The 20,339-nt window shown below is 53.7% G+C and overlaps 1 protein-coding gene across 1 annotated transcript in view; it reads left to right on the forward strand.

Moving 5' to 3' along the window:
• pdcd4a (programmed cell death 4a) overlaps positions 1–20,339 on the forward strand; it is a 109,543-nt gene that overhangs the window by 39,085 nt on the left and 50,119 nt on the right. Inside the window, exons 9-10 of the mRNA XM_067979808.1 lie at positions 5,313–5,420; positions 15,800–15,939. Coding sequence (XP_067835909.1) covers positions 5,313–5,420; positions 15,800–15,939 — 248 coding nt within the window. The remainder of the gene's footprint in view (positions 1–5,312; positions 5,421–15,799; positions 15,940–20,339) is intronic.

The raw sequence follows: 20,339 nt of genomic DNA on the forward strand, positions 1-20,339 counted from the left end.
CTAGCTGTACTTAGTCAATAAGTCACCCGGTCTGGATGGGATGCATTCTAGGTTGCTGAGGGAAGTAAGGGTGGAAATTGCGGAGGTACTGGCCATAATCTTCCAAACATCCTTAGATAGGGGGTGGTGCCAGAGGACTGGAGAATTGCAAAAGTTACACCCTTGTTCAGAAAAGGGTGTAAGGATAAACCCAGCAACGACACTACATCTGGAGTATTGTGTACCACATCTGGAGTATTGTGTGCAGTTTTGGTCTCCTTATCTGAGGAAGGATGTCCTTGCCATGGAGGGAGTGCAACGAAGGTTTACCAGACTGATTCCTGGGATGGCAGGACTGACGTATGAGGGGAGATTGGGTCGACTAGGCCTATATTCACTAGAGTTTAGAAGAATGAGAGGTGATCTCATCGAAACATAAAATTCTGACAGGACCAGACAGACTAGATGCAGGGAGGATGTTCCCGATGGCTGGGGAGTCCAGAACCAGGGGTCACAGTCTCAGGATACGGGGTATGCCATTTAGAACCGAGATGAGGAGAAATTTCTTCACTCAGAGGGTGGTGAACCTGTGGAATTCTCTACCACAGAAGGCAGTGGAGGCCAAGTCAATAGATGTATTCAAGAAGGAGATAGATATATTTCTTAATGATCAAGGGATATGGGGAAAAAGCGGGAACAGGGTACTGAGTTAGACGATCAGCCATGATCATTTTGAATGGCGGAGCAGGCCCGAAGGGCCGAATGGCCTACTCTTGCTCCTATTTTCTATGTTTCTATGTTTAGAGGCCAGTCAGTTTAACCTCGGTGGTGGGGAAACATTTAGAAATGATAATCTAGGACAGAATTAGCAGTCGCTTGGACAAGTGTGGATTGATTAGGGAAAGCCAGCACAGATTTGTTAAAGGCAAATCGTGTTTAACTAACTTGATAGTTTTTTGATGAGATATCAGAGAGGGTCGATGAGGGTAATGCAGTTGATGTGGTGTATATGGATTTTCAAAAGCAAATGGAATTCAATGTAGACAAATGTGAGGTCATCCACTTTAGATCAAAAAAGGATAGAACAGGGTACTTTCTAAATGGTAAAAAGTTAAAAACAGTGGATGTCCAAAGGGACCTAGGGGTTCAGGTACATAGATCATTGAAGTGTCATGAACTGGTGCAGAAAATAATCAATAAGGCCAATGGAATGCTGGTCTTTATATCTTGAGGACTAGAGTACAAGGGGGCAGAAGTTATGCTGCAGCTATACAAAACCCTGGTTAGACCGCACCTGGAGTACTGTGAGCAGTTCTGGGCACCGCACCTTCGGAAGGACATATTGGCCTTGGAGGGAGTGCAGCATAGGTTTACTAGAATGATACCTGGACTTCAAGGGTTAAGTTACGAGGAGAGATTACACAAATTGGGGTTGTATTCTCTAGAGTTTTGAAGGTTATGGGGTGATCTGATCGAAGTTTATAAGATATTAAAGGGAACAGATAGGGTGGATAGAGAGAAACTATTTCCGCTGGTTGGGGATTCTAGGAGTAGGGGGCACAGTCTAAAAATTAGAGCCAGACCTTTCAGGAGCGAGATTAGAAAACATTTCTACACACAAAGGGTGGTAGAAGTTTGGAACTCTCTTCCGCAAACGGCAATTGATACTAGCTCAATTGCTAATTTTAAATCTGAGATAGATATCTTTTTGGCAACCAAAGGTATTAAGGGATATGGGCCAAAGACAGGTATATGGAGTTAGATCACAGATCAGCCATGATCTTATCAAATGGCAGAGCAGGCACGAGGGGCTGAATGGCCTACTCCTGTTCCTATGTTTGGTAAAGTGCCGCGTAATAGGCTTGTCATCAAGATTGAAGCCCATGGAATAAAAGGGGCAGTAGCAACGTGGATACAGAATTGGCCAAGTAACAGAAACAGAGAGTAGTGGTGAACGATTGTTTTTCGGACTGGAGGGAGGTGTACAGTGGTGTTCCCCAGGGGTCGGTGCTGGGACCACTACTTTTCTTTAAATATGTTAATGACTTGGACTTGGGTGTACAGGGCACAATTTCCAAATTTGCAGACGACACAAAACTTGGAAGGGTAGTAAACAGTGAGGAGGATAGTGATAGACTTCAAGAGGATATAGACAGGCAGGTGGAATGGGCGGACACATGGCAGATGAAATTTAATGCAGAAAAATGTGAGGTGCTACGTTACAGTAGGAAGAATGAGAGGCAATATAAACCAGAGGGCACATCTCAAAAAGGGCTCCAGGAATAGAGAGATCTGGGGGTATATGTACACAAATTGTTGAAGGTGGCAGGGCAGGTTGAGAAAGCGATTTTTTTTTTAGAAAGTATACGGGATCCTGGGCTTTATAAATCGAGGCACAGAGTACAAAAGCAAGGAAGTCATGATGAACCTTTATAAAACACTGGTTTGGCCACAACTGGAGTATTGTGTCCAGTTCTGGGCACCGCACTTTAGGAAAGATGTGAAGGCCTTGGAGAGGGTGCAGAAGAGATTTACTAGAATGATTCCAGGGATGAGGGACTTTAGTTACATGGATAGACTGGAGAAGCTGGAGTTGTTCTCCTTGGAGCAGAGAAGGTTGAGAGGAGATTTGATAGAAGTATTCAAAATCATAAAGGGTCTCGATTAAATAAATAATGAGAAACTGTTCCCATTGGTGGAAGGGTCAAGGACCAGAGGACCTAGATTTAAGCTGATTGGCAAAAGAACCAAAGGTGACATGAGGAAAAACTTTTTTACACAGCGAGTGGTTAGGATCTGGAATGCACTGCCCGAGGGGGTGGTGGAGGCAGATTCAATCATGGCCTTCAAAAGGGAACTGGATAAGTACTTGAAAGGAAAGAAATTGCAGGGCTATGGGGGATAGGGCGGTGGAGTGGGACTAGCTGGATTGCTCTTACATAGAGCCGGCACGGACTCGATAGGCCGAATAGCCTCCTTCCGTGCTGTAACCTTTCTTTGATTCTACGATTGCTCCAGTATTGATGACTGGAGGAATGTGGGCAAATAGACTGAACTCCAGGCCCTGCTCGGCATTGGACTAGCTTCAAAACACGACTGCTCGCTGTCTGGGAGAGTTAAAGTACGTGAGGGAGGGGCTGCACCCCACCCATTGGTTTTTCCTCATCCCCGATGCCACGCTGCATATAGTTAAACAGGGCAGTTTTAAGGTGGTGGCAGGACCCTAGATTAACGATGGACACTCTTGGTTATTACAGAAGCTGCAGGAAATCCGGCATTAGTCTATTGTTTTCCATACCGCTCCCATATCACATGTGTAAACAATTTTACAACACCAAGATATAGTCCAACAATTTTATTTTTAATCCCACAAGCTTTCGGAGGCTTCCTCCTTCCTCAGGTGAACGGTGTGGAAATACATATCACATGTGGTAAGTGTAGCAGGCTCGGGAGGAACAGGTGACTTTGGACCTATGGTTCCCAATGCTCTCCACCACTGGGAGTTTCCTCACCTCATGTCTGGGTCTGTTGTAGACTAATTGATGGAGATCGATTGCCATGATTAGTCAACAACTCCATTGTTAAGGGCTTCAGTCTTTCTGTAACCCAGGAGAGGAGGGCTGTCAGTGCCCATCGAACTAACCCAGGAGAGGAGGGTTGTCAGTGCCCATCGAACTAACCCAGGAGAGGAGGGTTGTCAGTGTCCATTGAACTAACCCAGGAGAGGAGGGCTGTCAGTGCCCATTGAACTAACCCAGGAGAGGAGGGCTGTCAGTGCCCATTGAACTAACCCAGGAGAGGAGGGCTGTCAGTGCCCATTGAACTAACCCAGGAGAGGAGGGCTGTCAGTGCCCATTGAATTAACCCAGGAGAGAAGGGCTGTCAGTGCCCATTGAACTAACCCAGGAGAGGAGGGCTGTCAGTGCCCATTGAACTAACCCAGGAGAGGAAGGCTGTCAGTGCCCATTGAACTAACCCAGGAGAGGAGGGCTGTCAGTGCCCATTGAACTAACCCAGGAGAGGAGGGCTGTCAGTGCCCATTGAACTAACCCAGGAGAGGAGGGCTGTCAGTGCCCATTGAACTAACCCAGGAGAGGAGGGCTGTCAGTGTCCATTGAACTAACCCAGGAGAGGAGGGCTGTCAGTGCCCATTGAACTAACCCAGGAGAGGAGGGCTGTCAGTGCCCATTGAACTAACCCAGGAGAGGAGGGCTGTCAATGTCCATTTAACTAACCCAGGAGAGGAGGGCTGTCAGTGCCCATTGAACTAACCCAGGAGAGGAGGGCTGTCAGTGCCCATTGAGCTAACCCAGGAGAGGAGGGCTGTCAGTGCCCATTGAACTAACCCAGGAGAGGAAGGCTGTCAGTGCCCATTGAACTAACCCAGGAGAGGAAGGCTGTCAGTGCCCATTGAACTAACCCAGGAGAGGAGGGCTGTCAGTGCCCATTGAACTAACCCAGGAGAGGAAGGCTGTCAGTGCCCATTGAACTAACCCAGGAGAGGAAGGCTGTCAGTGCCCATTGAACTAACCCAGGAGAGGAAGGCTGTCAGTGCCCATTGAACTAACCCAGGAGAGGAGGGCTGTCAGTGCCCATTGAACTAACCCAGGAGAGGAAGGCTGTCAGTGCCCATTGAACTAACCCAGGAGAGGAGGGCTGTCAGTGCCCATTGAACTAACCCAGGAGAGGAAGGCTGTCAGTGCCCATTGAACTGTGAATCAGGAGAGAAATGGAGAAAATGGGCAGAAAAAGGGGAGAAAGAAGAATGGTCCTCTGTTCATGAAGGTCATGGTTGCCTGTTGAGGTGGTAATTTAAATAAATAATTGTGGCTGTTCAGGTAGAGAAAAATTAGGTCAAACCTGTCTACAAGAATCAGAAGGAAAACAGAGCAGCAATAATGAGAGTAAGGAGTGAGTAGTTAGCTTTAACGTAACCTGTTGCTTGTTTTAGTCTGTATCGTTCGCACCTGGCCCTGAGCCCACAATCTTCAGTTAGTGAGGAGGGAGTGCTGCATAGTCAGAGAGAGGTTAAACCATGGCCCTGTCTGTTCAAGGTCCCATGGCACTATTGAAAAAAGACCAGGGAGCTCTCTTGGTGTCCTGATCAACATCCTTCCCTCAACCAACACCACCAAAAACAGATTAACTGATTAACTGATCCCTTATCTCATTGCTGTTTGTGGGACCTTGCTGTTTGCAAATTGGCTGCTGCGATTGCCTTCACATCAATAATGACTACACTTCAAAGGGACTTCATTAGCTGTGAAGCATTTTGTGATGGCGTGAGGATGTGAAAGGAGCTGAAATCAATGGAAGTGCTTTTTTTTTATCAGGCTGTTGTCATGGTACTGGAGTCAACTGGAAACACAGCAGTCAAGATGGTGAAGCTGCTGAAAGTGCTGTGGGAGAGTGGTCTTATCACACTGGACCAGATGAACCGCGTAAGTATGAACCTTGTCTCCACACGATAGGAGGGTCTCCCCCGGGCCCCTGCACCATGTGGTGATCTGCTGGTCAGACGAGGGCGGTGCCTGTGCCGAATTATCTGATCTCGGCGAGGGGGGCCACTGGGAGCACCTCTGCATTTGGGCTGGGGAGAAATCGGCCAGGATTCCAGTGACTGCTGCTGGGAAATCAGTGTGAATGTCCAGGAAAAATGCAAAGAATAACTCTGGGTGCTCCGTGCTGATATTTAGTCTGTCGCCCACCTCTCCACATCATACGTATCTTTTAATGAACTGTATCCATTTTCTCATGGATCCTGTGTGTGCCTGTTTGACGCTACAGATTCTGAATGGCGAGGGGTTCCTTTCCAGCACATCTGCTCGGTATTGTTGGCATTAGTGTCAACCTCTAACTCCTCAACACCTTCCCCAACCTCCCCACTTCATCCCAACTCCCCAACACCTTCCCCAACCTCCCCCCATCGTCCCAACTCCCCAACACCTTCCCCAACCTCCCCCCATCGTCCCAACTCCCCAACACCTTCCCCAACCTCCCCCCATCGTCCCAACTCCCCGACACCTTCCCCAACCTCCCCCCATCGTACCAACTCCCCAACACCTTCCCCAACCTCCCCCCATCGTCCCAACTCCCCAACACCTTCCCCAACCTCCCCCCATCGTCCCAACTCCCCAACACCTTCCCCAACCTCCCTCCATCGTCCCAACTCCCCGACACCTTCCCCAACCTCCCCACTTCATCCCAACTCCCCGACACCTTCCTCAACCTCCCCCCATCGTCCCAACTCCCCAACACCTGTCCCAACTCCCCAACACCTTCCCCAACCTCCCCCCATCGTCCCAACTCCCCAACACCTTCCCCAACCTCCCTCCATCGTCCCAACTCCCCAACACCTTCCCCAACCTCCCCCCATCGTCCCAACTCCCCAACACCTTCCCCAACCTCCCCCCATCGTCCCAACTCCCCAACACCTTCCCCAACCTCCCCCCATCGTCCCAACTCCCCGACACCTTCCCCAACCTCCCCACTTCATCCCAACTCCCCAACACCTTCCTCAACCTCCCCACTTCATCCCAACTCCCCAACACCTTCCCCAACCTCCCCCCATCGTCCCAACTCCCCAACACCTTCCCCAACCTCCCCCCATCGTCCCAACTCCCCGACACCTTCCCCAACCTCCCCACTTCATCCCAACTCCCCAACACCTTCCCCAACCTCCCTCCATCGTCCCAACTCCCCGACACCTTCCCCAACCTCCCCCCATCGTCCCAACTCCCCAACACCTTCCCCAACCTCCCTCCATCGTCCCAACTCCCCGACACCTTCCCCAACCTCCCCCCATCGTCCCAACTCCCCAACACCTTCCCCAACCTCCCCCCATCGTCCCAACTCCCCAACACCTTCCCCAACCTCCCCCCATCGTCCCAACTCCCCGACACCTTCCCCAACCTCCCCCCATCGTCCCAACTCCCCGACACCTTCCCCAACCTCCCCACTTCATCCCAACTCCCCGACACCTTCCCCAACATCCCCCCATCGTCCCAACTCCCCGACACCTTCCCCAACCTCCCCCCATCGTCCCACCTCCCCGACACCTTCCCCAACCTCCTCCCATCGTCCCAACTCCCCGACACCTTCCCCAACCTCCCCCCATCGTCCCAACTCCCCAACACCTTCCCCAACCTCCCCACTTCATCCCAACTCCCCGACACCTTCCCCAACCTCCCCCCATCGTCCCAACTCCCCGACACCTTCCCCAACCTCCCCACTTCATCCCAACTCCCCAACACCTTCCCCAACCTCCCCCCATCGTCCCAACTCCCCGACACCTTCCCCAACCTCCCCCCATCGTCCCAACTCCCCGACACCTTCCCCAACCTCCCCCCATCGTCCCAACTCCCCTACACCTTCCCCAACCTCCCCACTTCATCCCAACTCCCCAACACCTTCCCCAACCTCCCCCCATCGTCCCAACTCCCCGACACCTTCCCCAACCTCCCCACTTCATCCCAACTCCTCAACACCTTCCCCAACCTCCCCCCATCGTCCCAACTCCCCGACACCTTCCCCAACCTCCCCCCATCGTCCCAACTCCCCGACACCTTCCCCAACCTCCCCCCATCGTCCCAACTCCCCTACACCTTCCCCAACCTCCCCACTTCATCCCAACTCCCCAACACCTTCCCCAACCTCCCCCCATCGTCCCAACTCCCCTACACCTTCCCCAACCTCCCCACTTCATCCCAACTCCCCAACACCTTCCCCAACCTCCCCCCATCGTCCCAACTCCCCGACACCTTCCCCAACCTCCCCACTTCATCCCAACTCCCCAACACCTTCCCCAACCTCCCCCCATCGTCCCAACTCCCCTACACCTTCCCCAACCTCCCCACTTCATCCCAACTCCCCAACACCTTCCCCAACCTCCCCCCATCGTCCCAACTCCCCGACACCTTCCCCAACCTCCCCACTTCATCCCAACTCCCCGACACCTTCCTCAACCTCCCCCCATCGTCCCAACTCCCCAACACCTGTCCCAACTCCCCAACACCTTCCCCAACCTCCCCCCATCGTCCCAACTCCCCAACACCTTCCCCAACCTCCCTCCATCGTCCCAACTCCCCAACACCTTCCCCAACCTCCCCCCATCGTCCCAACTCCCCAACACCTTCCCCAACCTCCCCACTTCATCCCAACTCCCCAACACCTTCCCCAACCTCCCTCCATCGTCCCAACTCCCCGACACCTTCCCCAACCTCCCCCCATCGTCCCAACTCCCCAACACCTTCCCCAACCTCCCTCCATCGTCCCAACTCCCCGACACCTTCCCCAACCTCCCCCCATCGTCCCAACTCCCCAACACCTTCCCCAACCTCCCCCCATCGTCCCAACTCCCCAACACCTTCCCCAACCTCCCCCCATCGTCCCAACTCCCCGACACCTTCCCCAACCTCCCCCCATCGTCCCAACTCCCCGACACCTTCCCCAACCTCCCCACTTCATCCCAACTCCCCGACACCTTCCCCAACATCCCCCCATCGTCCCAACTCCCCAACACCTTCCCCAACCTCCCCCCATCGTCCCAACTCCCCGACACCTTCCCCAACCTCCCCACTTCATCCCAACTCCCCAACACCTTCCCCAACCTCCCTCCATCGTCCCAACTCCCCGACACCTTCCCCAACCTCCCCCCATCGTCCCAACTCCCCAACACCTTCCCCAACCTCCCTCCATCGTCCCAACTCCCCGACACCTTCCCCAACCTCCCCCCATCGTCCCAACTCCCCAACACCTTCCCCAACCTCCCCCCATCGTCCCAACTCCCCAACACCTTCCCCAACCTCCCCCCATCGTCCCAACTCCCCGACACCTTCCCCAACCTCCCCCATCGTCCCAACTCCCCGACACCTTCCCCAACCTCCCCACTTCATCCCAACTCCCCGACACCTTCCCCAACATCCCCCCATCGTCCCAACTCCCCGACACCTTCCCCAACCTCCCCCCATCGTCCCACCTCCCCGACACCTTCCCCAACCTCCTCCCATCGTCCCAACTCCCCGACACCTTCCCCAACCTCCCCCCATCGTCCCAACTCCCCAACACCTTCCCCAACCTCCCCACTTCATCCCAACTCCCCGACACCTTCCCCAACCTCCCCCCATCGTCCCAACTCCCCGACACCTTCCCCAACCTCCCCACTTCATCCCAACTCCCCAACACCTTCCCCAACCTCCCCCCATCGTCCCAACTCCCCGACACCTTCCCCAACCTCCCCCCATCGTCCCAACTCCCCGACACCTTCCCCAACCTCCCCCCATCGTCCCAACTCCCCTACACCTTCCCCAACCTCCCCACTTCATCCCAACTCCCCAACACCTTCCCCAACCTCCCCCCATCGTCCCAACTCCCCGACACCTTCCCCAACCTCCCCACTTCATCCCAACTCCTCAACACCTTCCCCAACCTCCCCCCATCGTCCCAACTCCCCGACACCTTCCCCAACCTCCCCCCATCGTCCCAACTCCCCGACACCTTCCCCAACCTCCCCCCATCGTCCCAACTCCCCTACACCTTCCCCAACCTCCCCACTTCATCCCAACTCCCCAACACCTTCCCCAACCTCCCCCCATCGTCCCAACTCCCCTACACCTTCCCCAACCTCCCCACTTCATCCCAACTCCCCAACACCTTCCCCAACCTCCCCCCATCGTCCCAACTCCCCGACACCTTCCCCAACCTCCCCACTTCATCCCAACTCCCCAACACCTTCCCCAACCTCCCCCCATCGTCCCAACTCCCCTACACCTTCCCCAACCTCCCCACTTCATCCCAACTCCCCAACACCTTCCCCAACCTCCCCCCATCGTCCCAACTCCCCGACACCTTCCCCAACCTCCCCACTTCATCCCAACTCCCCGACACCTTCCTCAACCTCCCCCCATCGTCCCAACTCCCCAACACCTGTCCCAACTCCCCAACACCTTCCCCAACCTCCCCCCATCGTCCCAACTCCCCAACACCTTCCCCAACCTCCCTCCATCGTCCCAACTCCCCAACACCTTCCCCAACCTCCCCCCATCGTCCCAACTCCCCAACACCTTCCCCAACCTCCCCACTTCATCCCAACTCCCCAACACCTTCCCCAACCTCCCTCCATCGTCCCAACTCCCCGACACCTTCCCCAACCTCCCCCCATCGTCCCAACTCCCCAACACCTTCCCCAACCTCCCTCCATCGTCCCAACTCCCCGACACCTTCCCCAACCTCCCCCCATCGTCCCAACTCCCCAACACCTTCCCCAACCTCCCCCCATCGTCCCAACTCCCCAACACCTTCCCCAACCTCCCCCCATCGTCCCAACTCCCCGACACCTTCCCCAACCTCCCCCCATCGTCCCAACTCCCCGACACCTTCCCCAACCTCCCCACTTCATCCCAACTCCCCGACACCTTCCCCAACATCCCCCCATCGTCCCAACTCCCCGACACCTTCCCCAACCTCCTCCCATCGTCCCAACTCCCCGACACCTTCCCCAACCTCCCCCCATCGTCCCAACTCCCCAACACCTTCCCCAACCTCCCCACTTCATCCCAACTCCCCGACACCTTCCCCAACCTCCCCCCATCGTCCCAACTCCCCGACACCTTCCCCAACCTCCCCACTTCATCCCAACTCCCCAACACCTTCCCCAACCTCCCCCCATCGTCCCAACTCCCCGACACCTTCCCCAACCTCCCCCCATCGTCCCAACTCCCCGACACCTTCCCCAACCTCCCCCCATCGTCCCAACTCCCCTACACCTTCCCCAACCTCCCCACTTCATCCCAACTCCCCAACACCTTCCCCAACCTCCCCCCATCGTCCCAACTCCCCGACACCTTCCCCAACCTCCCCACTTCATCCCAACTCCTCAACACCTTCCCCAACCTCCCCCCATCGTCCCAACTCCCCGACACCTTCCCCAACCTCCCCCCATCGTCCCAACTCCCCGACACCTTCCCCAACCTCCCCCCATCGTCCCAACTCCCCTACACCTTCCCCAACCTCCCCACTTCATCCCAACTCCCCAACACCTTCCCCAACCTCCCCCCATCGTCCCAACTCCCCTACACCTTCCCCAACCTCCCCACTTCATCCCAACTCCCCAACACCTTCCCCAACCTCCCCCCATCGTCCCAACTCCCCGACACCTTCCCCAACCTCCCCCCATCGTCCCAACTCCCCGACACCTTCCCCAACCTCCCCCCATCGTCCCAACTCCCCAACACCTTCCCCAACCTCCCCACTTCATCCCAACTCCCCAACACCTTCCCCAACCTCCCCCCATCGTCCCAACTCCCCAACACCTTCCCCAACCTCCCCCCCCCCCATCGTCCCAACTCCCCAACACCTTCCCCAACCTCCCCCCATCGTCCTAACTCCCCGACACCTTCCCCAACCTCCCTCCATCGTCCCACCTCCTCGACACCTTCCCCAACCTCCCCCCATCGTCCCAACTCCCCAACACCTTCCCCAACCTCCCCCCACCCCCCCCATCGTCCCAACTCCCCAACACCTTCCCCAACCTCCCCCCATCGTCCCAACTCCCCAACACCTTCCCCAACCTCCCCCCCCCCCCCCCCCCCCCATCGTCCCAACTCCCCAACACCTTCCCCAACCTCCCCCCATCGTCCCAACTCCCCAACACCTTCCCCAACCTCCCCCCATCGTCCCAACTCCTCAACACCTTCCCCAACCTCCCCCCATCGTCCCAACTCCCCGACACCTTCCCCAACCTCCCCCCATCGTCCCAACTCCCCGACACCTTCCCCAACCTCCCCACTTCATCCCAACTCCCCAACACCTTCCCCAACCTCCCCCCATCGTCCCAACTCCCCGACACCTTCCCCAACCTCCCCCCATCGTCCCACCTCCCCGACACCTTCCCCAACTTCCCCCCATCGTCCCAACTCCCCGACACCTTCCCCAACCTCCCCCCATCGTCCCAACTCCCCAACACCTTCCCCAACCTCCCCACTTCATCCCAACTCCCCAACACCTTCCCCAACCTCCCCCCATCGTCCCAACTCCCCAACACCTTCCCCAACCTCCCCACTTCATCCCAACTCCCCAACACCTTCCCCAACCTCCCCCCATCGTCCCAACTCCCCAACACCTTCCCCAACCTCCCCCCATCGTCCCAACTCCCCAACACCTTCCCCAACCTCCCCCCATCGTCCCAACTCCCCGACACCTTCCCCAACCTCCCCACTTCATCCCAACTCCCCAACACCTTCCCCAACCTCCCCCCATCGTCCCAACTCCCCGACACCTTCCCCAACCTCCCCCCATCGTCCCAACTCCCCAACACCTTCCCCAACCTCCCCCCATCGTCCCAACTCCCCAACACCTTCCCCAACCTCCCCCCCCCCCATCGTCCCAACTCCCCAACACCTTCCCCAACCTCCCCCCATCGTCCTAACTCCCCGACACCTTCCCCAACCTCCCTCCATCGTCCCACCTCCTCGACACCTTCCCCAACCTCCCCCCATCGTCCCAACTCCCCAACACCTTCCCCAACCTCCCCCCCCCCCCCCCCCCATCGTCCCAACTCCCCAACACCTTCCCCAACCTCCCCCCATCGTCCCAACTCCCCAACACCTTCCCCAACCTCCCTCCATCGTCCCACCTCCTCGACACCTTCCCCAACCTCCCTCCATCGTCCCAACTCCCCAACACGTGGGACAGAATTAGCAGTCACTTGGACGAGTGTGGATTGATTAGGGAAAGCCAGCACGGATTTGTTAAAGGCAAATCATGTATAACTAACTTGATAGAGTTTTTTTGATGAGGTAACAGAGAGAGTAAATGAGGGCAATGCAGTTGATGTGTATGGATTTTCAAAAAGCGTTTGATTAAGTGCCACATGGTAGGCTTGCTGTTAAGATTGCGGCCCATGGAATAAAGGGGACAATAACAACATGGATACAGAATTGGCTAAATGACAGGAAACAGAGAGTAGTGGTGAATGGTTGTTTTTCGGACTGGAGGGAGGTGTACAGTGGTGTTCCCCAGGGGTCGGTGCTGGGACCACTGCTTTTCTTGATATACATTAATGCCTTGGACTTGGGTGTACAGGGCACAATTTCCAAATTTGCAGATGACACAAAACTTGGAAGGTAGTGAACAGTGAGGAGGATAGTGATAGACTTCAAGAGGATATAGACACACCGGTGGCATGGGCGGACACGTGGCAGATGTAGTTTAACGTGGAAAAATGTGAGGTGATGCATTTCGGTAGGAAAAATATTAGAGGCAATATAAACTAGAAGGCACAATTTTAAAAGGGGTACAGGAACAGAGTGATCTGGGGGTATATGTGTACAAATCGTTGAAGGTGGCAGGACAGGTTTAGAAAGTGGTTAAAAAGCACACAGGATTTTTTTTTATTCGTTCACGGGCTGTGGGCGTCGCTGGCGAGGCCAGCATTTATTGCCCATCCCAAATTGCCCTCGAGAAGGTGGTGGTGAGCCGCCTTCTTGAACCGCTGCAGTCCGTGTGGTGACGGTTCTCCCACAGTGCTATTAGGAAGGGAGTTCCAGATTTTGACCCAGCGACGATGAAGGAACGGCGATATATTTCCAAGTCGGGATGGTGTGTGACTTGGAGGGGAACGTGCAGGTGGTGGTGTTCCCATGTGCCTACTGCCCTTGTCCTTCTAGGTGGTAGAGGTCGCGGGTTTGGGAGGTGCTGTTGAAGAAGCCTTGGCGAGTTGCTGCAGTGCATCCTGGGCTTTATAAATAGAGGCATAGAGTACAAAAGTGATGAAGTCATGATGAACCTTTATAAAACACTGGTTCAGCCACAACTGGAGTATTGTGTCCAGTTCTGGGCACCACACTTTAGGAAAGATGTGAAGACCTTAGAGAGGGTGCAGAAGAGATTTACTCGAATGATTCCAGGGATGATTGACTTTAGTTACATGGATAGACTGGAGAAGCTGGGGTTGTTCTCCTTGGAACAGAGACGGTTGTGAGGAGATTTGGTCGAGGTATTCAAAATCATGAAGGGTCCAGACAGAGTAGATAGAGAGAAACTGTTCCCATTGGCGGAAGGGTCAAGACCCAGAGGGCATAGATTTTTAAGGTGATTGACAAAAGAACCAAAGGTGACATGAGGAAAAACTTTTTACACAGCGAGTGGTTGTGATCTGGAATGCACTGCCCGAGGGGGTGGTGGAGGCAGATTCAATCATGGCCTTCAAAAGGGAACTGGATAAGTACTTGAAAGGAAAAAATGTGCAGGACCTCAGGGATAGGGTGGGGGGGTGGGACTAGCTGGATTGCTCGTGCATTGAGCCGGCATGGACTTGATGGGCCAAACGGCCTCCTTCTGTGCTGTAACCTTTCTATGATTCTATGAACACCTTCCCCTAACCTCCCCCCATCATTCCAACTCCTCAACACCTTCCCCTAACCTCCCCCCATCATTCCAACTCCTCAACACCTTCCCCTAACCTCCCCCCATCATTCCAACTCCTCAACACCTTCCCCTAACCTCCCCCCATCATTCCAACTCCTCAACACCTTCCCCTAACCTCCCCCCATCATTCCAACTCCTCAACACCTTCCCCTAACCTCCCCCCATCATTCCAACTCCTCAACACCTTCCCCTAACCTCCCCCCATCATTCCAACTCCTCAACACCTTCCCCTAACCTCCCCCCATCATTCCAACTCCTCAACACCTTCCCCTAACCTCCCCCCATCATTCCAACTCCTCAACACCTTCCCCTAACCTCCCCCCATCATTCCAACTCCTCAACACCTTCCCCTAACCTCCCCCCATCATTCCAACTCCTCAACACCTTCCCCTAACCTCCCCCCATCATTCCAACTCCTCAACACCTTCCCCTAACCTCCCCCCATCATTCCAACTCCCCAACACCTTCCCCTAACCTCCCCCCATCATTCCAACTCCTCAACACCTTCCCCTAACCTCCCTCCATCATTCCAACTCCTCAACACCTTCCCCTAACCTCCCTCCATCATTCCAACTCCTCAACACCTTCCCCTAACCTCCCTCCATCATTCCAACTCCTCAACACCTTCCCCTAACCTCCCTCCATCATTCCAACTCCTCAACACCTTCCCCTAACCTCCCTCCATCATTCCAACTCCCCAACATCTTCCCCTAACCTCCCTCCATCATTCCAACTCCTCAACACCTTCCCCTAACCTCCCTCCATCATTCCAACTCCTCAACACCTTCCCCTAACCTCCCTCCATCATTCCAACTCCTCAACACCTTCCCCTAACCTCCCTCCTTCAACCCAACTCAACACCTCCTCTACATTTTGCTGCAGAAGTGCAAGTTCCCCTCGTGTACTTGTGCGCAAACAGATGCCAACTCCTATATACCTATTTGTCCATACGTACATGTACTCGATATGAACAAGCAAATATTACACCCCTCCCCCGATCCACTGCATATCTGCTTGTGCTCACCTACACATAGGTACATTCACCCGTAAAGTGCATATCTACTCTCACACTTTTATTCATAAAAGCAAGCAAGTATATGCGCACTATTATTTAGTGATTACCTGTTCCCTGCCCCCGAACTTTAATGTGAGTGCCCATTTTCCTACCCAGATGCTGTGCAGTGACTCTCCCTTACGGTCGGTGAATTGACTTTTCCGGTGTTTTACAACAGTAGAGAAGATAGAAAGGAAAAACAGTGAATGTAGAAATACACAACAGGTCTGTCAGCAACCACAGTGAGAGAGAAAAACATGTTAGTGTTTCAGGAAGGGCCCCAATTCATTGCTTTATCACCTGTCAGACTGGGCTAGTGCAGCTTTCTGTGCTTATTTGTAGGGCTTCCAGCGAGTGTTTGCAGAGTTGCCAGATATAAACCTGGATGTGCCACTCGCCCACACAATCCTGGAGAAGTTTGTGGACCTCTGCTTCCAGGAGGCCGTTATAACGAAGCAGCTTCGCGATAGCTGCCCTTCACGGTAAGTGATGGTCAGAAGTAGCTCACAGCATCCCATCTCTTACCGGGTAGCTCGTTTTCTCAACGACCTCCCTGTGTCCTGTGAGGCTGCCTTGTAACCTCAGTAACTTGCAGTTGAGAGGATGGTGACTGGGCTTGGGTCAGTGGGTAGTGTTCTCGCCTCTGAGACTGAAGGTTGTGGGCAGTACAGAACTCAGGGGTTCCTGCATTGTCGGACTGCCAGCTTCAGATGTGGCATTAAACTGAGTCCCCGTCTAATGTTCAGGTGGAGGTTAAAGATCCCACCACGTTCTGGGCCAACATTCTACCCTCAACGAACACCATCAGCAGATCAACTGGTCATTCACCTTATTGGTGTTTGGGGCCGAGGCTGTTGGAGATCAGTCACTGCATCCCATTGAGTGCAGTGGCTTTGATGACCAGATTCTACTTTTATACGGAACAGTCACTGGACTTGGCAGCTGGGTATGGTAGCATAGTGGTTATGTTCCTGGACCAATAATCCAGAGGCCTGTACTAATAATCCACAGTCCTGTACTAATAATCCACAGTCATGAGTTCAAATCCTGCCATGGCAGCTGGGGAATTTAAATTCAATTAATTAATTTCAATTAATTAATTTCAAATAATTAAATAAAATCTGGAATTAAAATACTAGTATCAGTAATGGTCGCCATGAAACTACCAGATTGTAGTAAAAACCCATCTGGTTCACTAATGCCCTTTAGGGAAAGAAACCTGCCGTCCCTTACCCGGTCTGGCCTATATGTGACTCCAGACCCACAGCAATGTGGTTGATTCTTAATCGCCCTCTGAAATGGCCTAGCAAGCCACTCCGTTGTAAAATCTCGCTAAAAAAAGTCACAAAAAGAATAAAACCGGACAGACCACCCGGCATCGGACACGACAAAGGCAAACCAAGCCCAGTAGACGCTGCAAAGTCCTCCTCACTAACATCTGGGGACTTGTGCCAAAATTGGGAGAGCTGTCCTACAGACTAGTCAAGCAACAGCCTGACATAGCCGTACTCATAGAATCATATCTCTCAGCCAACGTCCCAGACTCTTCCATCACCATCCCTGGGTATGTCCTGTCCCACCGGCAGGACAGACCCACCAGAGGTGGCGGTACAGTGATATACAGTGAGGAGGGAGTGGCCCTGGGAGTCCTCAACATTGACTCTGGACCCCATGAAATCTCATGGCATCAGGTCAAACATGGGCAAGGAAACCTCCTGCTGATTACCACCTACCGTCCTCCCTCAGCTGATGAATCAGTCCTCCTCCATGTTGAACACCACTTGGAGGAAGCACTGAGGGTAGCAAGGGCACAAAATGTACTCTGGGTGGGGGACTTCAATGTCCATCACCAAGAGTGGCTCGGTAGCACCACGACTGACCGAGCTGGCCGAGTCCTGAAGGACATAGCTGCCAGACTGGGCCTGCGGCAGGTGGTGAGTGAACCAACACGAGGGAAAAACCGACTTGACCTCGTCCTAACCAATCTACCTGTCGCAAATGCATCTGTCCATGACAGTATTGGTAGGAGTGACCACCGCACAGTCCTCGTGGAGACAAAGTCCCATCTTCGCACTGAGGACACCATCCAACGTGTTGTGTGGCACAACCACCATGCTAAATGGGATAGATTCAGAACAGATCTAGCAGCTCAAAACTGGGCATCCATGAGGCGCTGTGGGCCATCAGCAGCAGCAGAATTGTATTCCAGCACAACCTGTAACCTCATGGCCCGGCATATTCCTCACTCTACCATTACCAATAAGCCAGGAGATCAACCCTGGTTCAATGAGGAGTGTAGAAGAGCATGCCAGGAGCAGCTCCAGGCGTACCTAAAAATGAGGTGCCAACCTGGTGAAGCTACAACTCAGGACTACATGCATGCTAAACAGCGGAAGCAACATGCTATAGACAGAGCTAAGCGATTCCACAACCAATGGATCAGATCAAAGCTCTGCAGTCCTGCCACATCCAGTCGTGAATGGTGGTGGACAATTAAACAACTAACGGGAGGAGGAGGCTCTGTAAACATCCCCATCCTCAATGGTGGCAGAGTCCAGCATGTGAGTGCAAAAGACAAGGCTAAAGCGTTTGCAACCATCTTCAGCCAGAAGTGCCGAGTGCATGATCCATCTCAGCCTCCTCCCGATATCCTCACCATCACAGAAGCCAGTCTTCAGCCAATTCAATTCACTCCACGTGATATCAAGAAACTGCTGAGTGCACTGGATACAGCAAAGGCTATGGGCCCCGACAACATCCCGGCTGTAGTGCTGAAGTCTTGTGCTCCAGAACTAGCTGCGCCTCCAGCCAGGTTGTTCCAGTACAGTTACAACACTGGCATCTACCCGACAATGTGGAAAATTGCCCAGGTATGTCCTGTCCACAAAAAGCAGGACAAATCCAATCCGGCCAATTACCGCCCCATCAGTCTACTCTCGATCATCAGCAAAGTGATGGAAGGTGTCGTCGACAGTGCTGTCAAGCGGCACTTACCAATAACCTGCTCACCGATGCTCAGTTTGGGTTCCGCCAGGACCACTCGACTCCAGACCTCATTACAGCCTTGGTCCAAACATGGACAAAAGAGCTGAATTCCAGAGGTGAGGTGAGAGTGACTGCCCTTGACATCAAGGCAACATTTGACCGAGTGTGGCACCAAGGAGCCCTCGTAAAATTGAAGTCAGTGGGAATCGGGGAAAGCTCTCCAGTGGCTGGAGTCGTACCTAGCACAAAGGAAGATGGTAGTGGTTGTTGGAAGCCAATCATCTTAGCCCCAGGGCATTGCTACAGGAGTTCCTCAGGGCAGTGTCCTCGGCCCAACCATCTTCAGCTGCTTCATCAATGACCTTCTCTCCGTCATAAGGTCAGAAATGGGGATGTTCGCTGATGATTGCACAGTGTTCAGTTCCATTCGCAACCCCTCAGATATTGAAGCAGTCCGTGCCTGCATGCAGCAAGACCTGGACAACATCCAGGCTTGGGCTCATAAGTGGCAAGTAATATTCGCGCCAGACAAGTGCCAGGCAATGACCATCTCCAACAAGGGAGAGCCTAACCACCTCCCCTTGACATTCAACGGCATTACCATCGCCGAATCCCCCACCATCAACATCCTGGGGGTCACCATTGACCAGAAACTTAACTGGACCAGCCATATAAATACTGTGGCTGCAAGAGCAGGTCAGAGGCTGGGTATTCTGCGCCGAGTGACTCACCTCCTGACTCCCCAAAGCCTTTCCACCATCTACAAGGCACAAGTCAGGAGTGTGATGGAATACTTTCCACTTGCCTGGATGAATGCAGCTCCAACAACACTCAAGAAGCTCGACACCATCCAGGACAAAGCAGCCCGCTTGATTGGAACCCCATCCACCACCCTAAACATTCACTCCCTTCACCACCGGCGCACAGTGGCTGCAGTGTGTACCATCCACAGGATGCACTGCAGCAACTCGCCAAGGCTTCTTCAACAGCACCTCCCAAACCCGTGACCTCTACCGCCTAGAAGGACAAGGGCAGCAGGCACATGGGAACAACACCACCTGCACGTTCCCCTCCAAGTCACACACCATCTCGACTTGGAAATATATCGCCGTTCCTTCATCGTCACTGGGTCAAAATCCTTGAACTTCCTTCCTCACAGCACTGTGGGAGAACCTTCACCACACGGACTGCAGCTGTTTAAGAAGGCGGCTCACCACCACCTTCTCGAGGGCAATTAGGGATGGGCAATAAATGCTGGCCTCGCCAGCGACTCCCACGTCCCATGAACGAATAAATAAAAAAGTGCTGAATTGTTCCTGGTAACTGCAATCCTGAGCTCAGTTGATAAGCACACCATCCAGGATGTTCGATACAGACCATGCGGGTCCCAGTCTCTGCCAATGAGCTGAACTCGGCTGGAACATCAGTCAGCTGGCCCGACGGTTGTGGATAAAACCAGGTCCCCATTGCCGATCTATTCAGTGCAGTGGGTGCACCTCCTGAGGACAGGATCAGAGTCCACTCTGGCACCCGCCGATACTCCCCTGCCCATCTCATACATGAAGACTGATTATTTCGGTGAGTTGCCAGAAGGCAGCTGTTTAATCATACACTGGGCCTTACAGGGCTCTCTATTCCTTCATCTAAGTCATTGATAAATATAATGAAAAGCTGACAGCTGGGGGACACCACTAGTCACATCCTGCCTATTGGAGTACATGCAAATTACCCCTACTCCGTCTCCAACATCCTAACCAATTCCCTACCCTGTTACTGTAATAGTGAGAGGTTTCCATTATACAGTAGTGCTGGTACTGTAATAGTGTGAGTGATTTCAATTAGACACTATACTGGTATTGTAATAGTGAGCGATTTCCATTGTACAGTGTGCAGGTAC

This window comes from Heptranchias perlo, unplaced genomic scaffold (assembly GCF_035084215.1).
Source record: "Heptranchias perlo isolate sHepPer1 unplaced genomic scaffold, sHepPer1.hap1 HAP1_SCAFFOLD_512, whole genome shotgun sequence".
Classification (NCBI taxonomy): Eukaryota; Metazoa; Chordata; class Chondrichthyes; order Hexanchiformes; family Hexanchidae; genus Heptranchias; species Heptranchias perlo.